This window comes from Hemibagrus wyckioides, linkage group LG15, assembly GCF_019097595.1.
Source record: "Hemibagrus wyckioides isolate EC202008001 linkage group LG15, SWU_Hwy_1.0, whole genome shotgun sequence".
Lineage (NCBI taxonomy): Eukaryota > Metazoa > Chordata > Actinopteri > Siluriformes > Bagridae > Hemibagrus > Hemibagrus wyckioides.
The window spans coordinates 7,710,705-7,720,604 of record NC_080724.1 but is presented as its reverse complement, the minus strand read 5'-3'; the positions used below and the strand labels follow the sequence as shown (position 1 = coordinate 7,720,604).

Below are 9,900 nucleotides of genomic sequence, written 5' to 3'. Positions count from 1 at the left end.
TATACACAAAATGTCAAGGAAAAACAAAGATGCTGGCCAGACTCCACTCTGATGTGGGAGAAAGATGAGAACAACACTGCTAATAACCAAAAGCTTGCTTTTTTTTCTTTTTTTTTTTTACATTGATAAGATTTCCATGCAAAGCACAAACATGATAGACAGAACATATAAGAGAATTTTCTCTGCTTGGACATTTTTAGAAAAAAATGAACAAAATGCATTTCTTCTACAGAAAGAATAATAGAGAAAGAGCGAGGGAGAATGAAAAGGAAAGTAGACACAGACGTTAATGTGTGGTTTTGGCATTTATTATAAATAACAAGTTTTCTCCAGCTCTGGATCCTCTTTTTTTCAGCCACATTTATCTACACGTTTTCACTTTTGGTTCAGAGTTTCTACAGATGGTGTTTTAAGGACCGGTGTATAGAAAAAAACAAAACAAATTTGGTGCCTTCTTTCTCTTCTATCTCCTCAGGCTAGTGAATGTTCTTTGATGGGTCTCAACTGTTGCTTTAGTGATCTCTAAAGTAAGAACAACATCTGTTTGTAGGCTGGTCTTCAAGAACCTCATCTTTTCCAGAGTTGTGAGTACTTACTGAAGTATTTCATTAGATATTCCTACCTGATGTCCATGCTGTCTTATGAATTGCAAATATTTTGTGCAAAAAAGCAGTTGGAAGACTTCAAAGCAGTGGAGTGTCCAAGATTTTTTAGTCATGGGTGGCAAGGTGGGCGGTGTAAGTACACAAATGATTTGGTTCACTTAATTTTGTATAGAACAATACATAACTGGAATTGCAAGAGAAGGATAGGTTTGAAGAATAGAATTTCTGCTTATACGGCTGTTTCCACACTGAACTACTGACCACGCTGATCAGTTTACATTTACTTAATTTTCCTACACTGTTATCCACTGTACATCTAATCTAATCTAGTGTCTTACAGATATTAATCCTCAATTAAGAGCTCTTAGATCGGGACTAGGTTGATAATAGACCATCCTGTACTGCCCATGTGGCCACACCACTGCTTCGTGTTCTGTCAGTGCAATCCATTATTATTGTTGTTGTTGTTATTATTATTATTATTATTATTATTATTATTATTATTATGGTAACTTTTAGCCGGTAGAGGCTGAGTGGGAACCACTGTTTATAGCTGCTATGATGTAAGCGATTGCCACAAGTTCTCTATCAATGACTAAAAAGTATGATGTACCATTGTACGCTTTAAATAAAACACGTTGGTTTGATAAACGAAACTTTTTGGGTGATGATGGTCCTCCACTTCTCATCACACCATCCATTAAAATATATATATAACAGCATGCATGTGAGAATGAAATGACACCTGAGCCAACACTGATGTTAGCATATTTGTATAAATAAAACAATTAAATTAAATTAAATTAAATTAAATTAAATTAAATTAAATTAAATTAAATTAAATTAAATTAAATTAAAATAATGAAATGAAATAAGATAAATAAATAAATAAATAAATAAATAAATAAATAAATAAATAAATAAATTTATTTTAATTAAATTAAATTAAATTAAATTAAATTAAATAGATAAATAAATAAATAAATAAATAAATAAATAAAAGAGGTTTGTGCTCGTTTCTGTTACTGTACTGACATCGAAGTTAAGGGGAAAAAACTCTGTCCTTTGGCGCCAACTAGCGGCTACATGCGACACTGCAGTCATGAAGCGAGGAGGAGAAAGAGTTCCAGTAAGCTGCTGATGAATGAATGAGTGTGTACGGGGAGGGAGCATTAAATCCTCTCGGATGACCCGAGGTAAGCAGTAGGACGACAGTGACCGCTAAAAAACAGTTGCTCATGTTTAGCTCTAGAGAAAAGAACGAAATAAACACACAATGCTGGAATGAAGACAGCGCGCGCGCGCGTGTGTGTGTGAATCAGGTTGCAGAGACGGAGCTGCTCGGTATGGAAACACTAGTCGACTTCCAGTCCAAGTCAGCGCAACAGGTTAGTAATGTGCGTTTGGGTTTAGGAAAAAAGAAAACACATTACTAAGTCTTGTAAAGTATGAACTGTAGACGATTTGTTTTTAGATAGATGAATGTAATGATTTTATATATGCACTGAAAATGTTACCGCTTTAAGCAGGGTTAGAGGTACAATGCAAATGTGGCAGGAGGCTATATCTAAGTAGCATACCTACACAAGCAGCGTCATGGAAGAAAATCTCTCATTTGGACAAAACGAAGGTCGTATTAAATAAAAACAAAACATTTATCATTATTGTTATTATTATTTCTGGTGCGCATTGTAACAGAATTGCTCACATCTCCTCTTCCTCACTTTCCAGCTCCTAGCAGAGCTTAGCATAAACAAGGCAGGAGCTTTAAAAACTACCCTGTGGCATAATTCATGTAGAAGTGAAGGCAGGGAAGAAGATTTATGTATTTGTTTTTTTCTTTATCTCCATTCCTTTTGCTGACCTGCGCTGACCTTTCCACAGCAGTTGCTTGTGTAAACGACTCGGAATAAATGTGAGACCCGGCCAGAGGATGGTTCCGAGTAAGTGGACTATGAACACAGCTCTTCATCACAAATCTCCTCCGAGAAGCTGGCTTGGTATCCGACTGCGTCTCAGTAAGCTTGTGTTTATTTACCATCCTTTAAAACCAATTTCCTTCCATATAGTCACTTTTATTAAAGTGGTCATTTTTGCAACAAAAAAAAAAAATTCTCAGATATACTCTTGGTGTGGTTGAATTATTCCTTCTCAGAAAAGGGAGCATGAAGAAACTGTTCAGGAGTCTTGAGGAACCTCTTTATCAGTGCATGCATTAAAATTCAGTACCTTAAAGGATCTTCAGGTTGTCCTGCATGGGGATCTTTTAGATATTTCTAACGTTATGGAAAGAAACTGGACTTTATGGAGGATCTTGTAGAACCGTTTCAGGCTCTATACAGTCTCATGGATCGAAAATAAAAACCTTGAAAAGAACCGTCAGCCATCCAAACAACCCTTAGGGAACTATTTTTTTCTTTTTAAGACTATCAAGCATAATTATTCCCTTAATTGCAGGTCTGGCATGTGTTAATGTTTGTTCTGTTGTCACGTCCTGTCGATGGAAAGCTACCAGTGTCTTATTCCAGATAACATGGTGATGCACACTATTTTTGTTTTTTTTCCAAAGAGTGGAGATTAATTTAATAATTAACACTTATATCTGACCATTACTGCTGAGTTCATATGTTTTCTATCTTTCTTTAGAGAAAAGAAACTATAAAAGAAAACTAGCAGTAACGTTTACTTTGCTTGTAAATTAGGTGAAGTGTCCAGGTGAGCTCTTGAAGACTCGTCGCACCTGTGATGAGATTAGTCTGGCGGTTGTTGTCGTACTGGAGCAGGATATATTTAGCCACACAGTAATGAAAGCAGGAGCATGAGCTGGTAAAGTCACGGAGCACTAAAGCTTGGCTTTAACACACCACAGGTCAATTAATCCTCCCTGAAGTACCCGGCTTTCATGTGGAGCCAGTGGTGTATGCGTGTGGGTTCTGGCTTACTTACTACATTTGTCTCCCTTTTTAAAGCAAAATGATGTATATTTATATATATCCCTGTTAATCTTGTTTCCTTATGCCTCCCTGTTTTCTTTCATGTACTCTGCATTGTTCATGTTTCTTCTCTTGATCTGTCGTGCACCTTCTGTTACAGCTAAATCTAAAGCATTGGATCCTTGCTATCGCCGAGATCTCTCACCCAAACAATGTTTAAATCTGTTTGCATAGGAAGTAATCAGGTTCTCCACAATGTCACCGGGTATTAATTAGCTACCGTGATGAGTTCTCACTTCAGCATGCTTAGCAGAGAAGCAACTACATTTTCCCTGCCAACAGTCACGTGACGCATTAGCCATTACTAGTGTGTGTTGGCATAAGCTTATTTTTGTTCCAGGCATCATCCAGACAGTCTGATAGAAAGCAGGTGGTGTCCTTCTAATGCTGTAATATTTCTATGAGGAGCTCACTTGCTAGAAAAAAAAGTGGTACGGTAGGTTCCGAATATTTTCCAGTATGTCAAAGCTGTCCTGGGACTCGTTCTCTTTCATGTTTCGGACAGAATTTATTAACATTTACGTAAAATCTTAAGTGTAACTGAGAGCCGTTCTTGGTAAATGGCTTCACCATGTGTGTGTCCCCCTAAAAGCCTAAACCACATATGGACACAAACCCGACATAAGCAAAAAAAAAAAAAAAAGGATGAAGTCATGACTATTAATACACATGTACGGCTTAGACCATTCCTCTTTTCATCTTTCCTGCTTCCTTATCATCCTCTTCCATCACTTGTTCCACATGCTATGGGGTTCTTTCATCCCCAGCTTTTTGGTCTTGGGTTAAAGATTAGTCTTATTTAATGAAGGAGATTAGCAGCCTTTTTAAATGCAGTGGTTTCTTTCTATAACAGATAATGCCTTGCCCGAGGCGGACGTGTTTGATTTTCTTGAGACAGAACAGAATATGTAATGTGTAGTAAGATGTAGACTTATGGAACTACAATCAGGAAGCATGCAAGCGGAAAAACGATTTAGGACCCTTGGCATATTTGATTTTTCCACTGATTTCATTTATGAATATGTTTTGCACTGCCATTGGAAAAAAGAGTATTATAGCTCATTTATAATTCTCATCTCGTTGGACTTGGATCAAACTATAGGTAAAGTAACATCTCAGTGCAGCCATCTCCAATGATCAGGTCCTAATCATTAATGCTGCTTGTTTAGAGAAACTTTAGTTATATTTCATTTCTCAGGTGAATTAGCCCACACCCTCTCGAATTGCCATGTTGAGGCAGATGATGAAAGGTGTTTTTACTTGGAGGTTGTGCCCTAACACCTTCTTTCTTCAGACTGCTGTTCTAGCCTTTCTTTAGCCCAGACTAGGGCCCACACCCAACTTTATGACTGTTTTGGTTCATGGCAGGCCTCCATTAATAAGCATGTTTTTGCAGGATGAGCTGTCTAATATCATCTCCTGAGCAGAAGGAGGATGTGTCTGCTCTCAGTGCTCCTTGTAATTTCAACTGTTAACAATTAAAGGATTTTAAGGTGAAGAAATTCGTAGTCGAATGTCCTACGGTTTGAATGAACATTGACTACAGTACTTTTTTGAATTCATTTATTTTTTATTATTAACTGTGGATTTACTGTCCTTGAGCAGTTGAGTAGTTGTGATTTAATGCCCAGTTGGCTGATGGATTGAAACCTTGGCAAGACGCTGAAATAGGTTGTGTGCTTCACCTGTTCCAAAAGAAAGGAAATAAAATAGAAATGCGGTAAGTTTTAGTGCATAGACATTTGTTTGCCATCTCTGGTTAAGGCGATGGTGGCCTCGGTGAATAGAAATTTGAGGGCAGCATTTATTTTTTTTCAATCGAAGAAGCTATTTTAATCATAAGGAGCCAATATTATCAGTAGTAATTTTTGTGGTATATTTAAAAACCTTAGTAATAGAAAATAGCACTGGTTAGTAAATTTGTCCAAGATGGCTGCATTGGGTTGAAGACATTATAATTACATATCCCATACATTCAAAGACTTTTGGATATCATTCATTACTTAGGGTTCGCTATATAATTTCATGGCACTATTGCAAACACTACATGGCCAAAAGTGTGCGGTCCATCACACCAATATTGTTGCCATGAAGTTGCATAGAAGGCACACAAATGTATAGAATGGCTTTGTATGCTGTAGATTTCCCTTGACTTGAATTAAAGGGCCCAAATCTGTACCAGCATGACAATGCCCTCAGTAAGCTCCATAAAGACATAGCTGGCCAAGACTGACTCAAGTTCGCCTGCACCAGAGCTCTGTACTCGGTCCCATTGGGATCAATCAGAAGCATGACTGCACACCAGGCCTTCTCACTTTTTTTTTCAGTATCGACCTCACTCTTGAGGACGATTGAGCATATGCTCCACAATTTTCCTGGAAATCTTTCCCAGAAAAGTGGTGGTTGTTATAACACCATGTTAATGCACATGATTTTGGAATGGTCACATGGCTGGGATGGTCAGGTGTCCACATATTTTTGGCCACAAAAAGTAAATCGCAGCATTTTGGTAGTATGTTTTCCACATTTGCCTAATTTTGTGCTCTAATTCAAGTTCTTTAATGTTTTTTTTCCATTCATATTCATTTAATGGCCATAGCGTCTCTCTCTCTCACTCGCACGTGATAACATTTTTTTTATATCATTGATTTATCATTCTGCTAATCTGTTATCATTTCAAGAATGTTCCTTTCACAAAGATTACAGCTGTAAATGACAATGTAATTGATAAGGGAACAACCGAGGTATTGTTTGTTGCCTATCCTCAATCGTATCATAATTACATAATACTTGAATGATGTTTCAAGAAGGTCATCACAATATATACTGCTGTTATACACCGGTCATTGCCCTTTTCCATTTTGTGTGGACCTTGCTAGACTACATGCATGGTCTACAGGTGTTGTGTCCAGCGCTGCGGATAGCCCATTTTATTTTACATTCTGCCTTGGTGAGTATGTTCTCTTTTCTGATGTTCTTTAATCCTTAAAGTACCCCTATGCTCCTAGCATCTGCTAGCAATGAGTTGATACTGCCATATAGGGTTGCTGTGTGCTCTCACCAAGGAGCATGCAATCCAGAACATCTGCACCCTCAACAAACAAAGAAAAAGCAACCTTACACAAAAGCAGATCACACAATACACTGAGATGAAGCCGGACATTAAGAATGCAACTGGATCCCAGATGCCACAGATTTTCCGGCAGCGCAGGGCACTTGTAGCCGGGGGTTCCTACTCTGAGAGTGATGATTTCTTTCCATCACATGCTGGAGATTGTGTATGGTATCACAGGTGTACCTCAGTCAGCTGGAATTGACGCCAGTCCATTTGGCACGGAAGTTTTTTTTTTTACTGATTCTCCAGCAATTCCTTGTTTTGGGGCACATCTTCTGTGCTAGGTGTATGAAATGGATGTGCTTTCTAAACTAAGCATACACCCAGGGCAGTTGTGGCTACAACTTGTTGGTAGCCCAGACTGAGGTTTGGCCAGGTGCACATGCCAGTGCCAAGTTAAGACATTACTGGTTTTAGGTCTTTCTATCAGAGCTGCATAGCCCTCTGATGCAAGGTACTCTGGCCCCTTACTGGCTTAACCACCTGTTATGTCCCCTTTCTCCACCTCTGCTGATTCTTCCTACTCTGCATTATGATGTTTGGCAAGACCTTGAGATGGTCAGCAAGACCTTAAGTTCCACTGCTGGTTTCAAAACTTTTTATGAACACTGTGCCATCTTTGACCCTGAGAGGATCTATTGTCAATAGGATGCAAGATTTGGGATCCCCAACCAGATTGCCTGTGTCTTGTGTTTGGCTTTTTTGCCAACTGAGAACTGTAATTTAGAGCCATGCTTGGTAAATGTGTGTGTCTACAATTACAGTATTGTAGAACTTTGGCTTTGCGTAAGATCACCAACCTTTGTGAGTCTAGTGCAGGCTTTGCAGTGTTGTTTGGACTGGACAGGCATTTAATCCCCAGACCAGCTGTTTAATTGCCATGGACAATTATATGGAGATGTTGGGGGAGAGGTTAGCTGGGCTTGAGGTTAGCTGAACTTCCCTGTTCCACATGATAATAATTAGCAAATATTATCCTGGTGTTATGCTAGTTATGAGGGGTTAAATAGAATGCTAATTGGCTCCAATAGTTTCAACCACATATAACCATCACTGCGTTTATAAGCACAGTGCTAGGAGGTTCTGGTAAATGATTGCTGTACTCATGGAAGATTTGTAGAAGCAGTTAGACATAACTAGCAGTATCTATCAGGAGTTAAGTATTCATTTGAAAATTTGGGGGATATAGTTTAAGAAGGTTTAAAAATAAAAATGGCATGAAATATCCCTGATCATTTTATTCCAAAGCAGCTGAGTATATTTGACTCCAAAAAAGTGTTGTAAAGATTTGGATAAATGCTGATATAAAGCCAAAAGTGAACATTTTCTGGAAATTTCGATAGGCCTCTGAGAGGATATTTATTTCCGTAATGCAAAGGACAAACCCTGAACTTTCGCTTTCTGCAGAAGTTAATGGAAAGACTTCTGGAGCTCCATGACAAGCCTGTACTTTCAAAGCAGGTTCAGATTACTACCACATGTCTGTGGAGCAGAGCTCCAAGTGGCCATCCGGCTGCTGCCATACCCTCTAATTTCTTATCCCAAAATTGGACATCTGAGTTGCCGTATGACACGGCCCTGCCTTTGCAGACTAGCACAATGTGTTCTCGCTGTGATTCTTTCCCCATTCCAGCTGGCAGATAACAATGAATCAACCTTACTGGAGAGAGTTCAACTCAGAGGTGACTTGTAGTGAGACTTGGTACATTTCTGCATTAAGCCAAAATTTTCTCTCATGTCCTAAACCCAAACCAAGCTGTCTCAGGGAGAAGGGGATATGATGTCATTCTGATTGTGGCACCACCTTTTTTTTTTCTTTTCCAAATGTATTTTCTCTGTAGGGCAGCCAGTTCATTTTATCATCCCAGTCTGCTGGGCCTCAGCCTGTGTTGTCCCTCCGCAGAAATAGCTGAAAACATTAGCGTGGTCACACTGCATTCATGAGGCATAAATCCATCACCAAGCAGAGTGAGCCAGTGTGTGATGAATGCACAAAAATGTGAGGCCTTTAAAGTTTGTGCAAATTATGAGGAAAGTTCACTGTCTGCGTAGGAAGTGGGGTACAAGAGATCTTTGTGTCACCTATATTGAAAGCTATTGGCTCAGACTGTCCCAGCATGCATTTCTTCCTGTTGTGAATGCAACATTTGTCTGGACGTGTAGGTCGAATGCCTTCTATTAGGCGGCCCCCTCTGCCATGGGACACCAAGCAGTTTTCACTTTGGCCACTGCTAACTTTGAGCTTCAGCAACTGGACCATACTTTCAAGATGAGGAGCACCATTTTTGTGATGGTGAGAAGATACCTCAAATGTTCCTCATGGCAGGAGTTCCTGATTGGGCAGGTTTGCAGGAGCTTTGCTTGTTTGTAATTAAAAACAGTGGGTGGAATGGTTTGAACTTTCTTCATCCAAACACATGGTCAGATATGTATCCAGGTTCCTGTCAAACGGATACAATACTGTTTTTGGAGAAGGAATGCATTGTTTGGGTACTCGTACTGGCCTGCCATGGATGTTGCATTGATCTGGGAAAGAAACTGTGCAGGTTTCTGATTTCTGGAGAATTTGTTCTTAGAGAGTTCACTTGGACAAATCATGGCCTCAATTGCAGAGACTTGGATCAAACTTGTCCGTAATATCACTCCTCGGATAGTTTAACGGTACAAGAGTTTGATTCTTTTTGACATCTGAAGAGCCCGATTCTTTACCATGTTCCTTTACTGGAAGAAACGAGGGGCCTATGAGCTGGAGACACTTCCATCCTCAATGTTGGGGGCAGAACGCTACTCCTGGTCCTCCTCCCTGGATGTCATTCAGGATCTATATGGTAAGGCTAAATTGCATTCTTCTTTTAAAAAAACAACAACTCTCTAATAGGGCTTAGCATATACTGTGTACTGGGATTCATTAGAAATATTTTAATATATCTTAAGCGCTTTTGAACTTCCATGTTAGTGCCCTATTTTTTATTCTTTCCTTCTGTGCAGCTTAATTTCTAATGGACTTTCACACAGACTAACTCCAGATTTTAAAAATGTGTTTCAAATGAACACTCTGTTTGATTGTTTTAGAAATATCTGCAAATTAATAATACAAAACAGAGGAGAAGCTGACTATCTTTAGCCCCAAACTGAAATGATCTCATCCTTAAACCCTGATGTAGTGCAAATGAAACTTCTCTATAAA

At 39.0% G+C, this 9,900-nt stretch overlaps 1 protein-coding gene across 4 annotated transcripts in view; it reads left to right on the top strand.

Moving 5' to 3' along the window:
- The first annotated feature begins 1,740 nt into the window (after positions 1–1,740).
- plekhg5b (pleckstrin homology domain containing, family G (with RhoGef domain) member 5b) overlaps positions 1,741–9,900 on the top strand; it is a 61,025-nt gene continuing 52,865 nt past the window's right edge. The window contains exons 1-2 of one of the 4 annotated variants that reach the window (XM_058409896.1): positions 1,741–1,993; positions 2,490–2,623. In XM_058409896.1, coding sequence (XP_058265879.1) covers positions 2,539–2,623 — 85 coding nt within the window. In that variant the 5' untranslated portion in view covers positions 1,741–1,993; positions 2,490–2,538. Of the gene's footprint in view, positions 1,994–2,489; positions 2,624–8,985; positions 9,542–9,900 lie in introns of those variants that run through there. The other 3 variants (XM_058409895.1, XM_058409893.1, XM_058409892.1) reach the window with 3 other exon arrangements.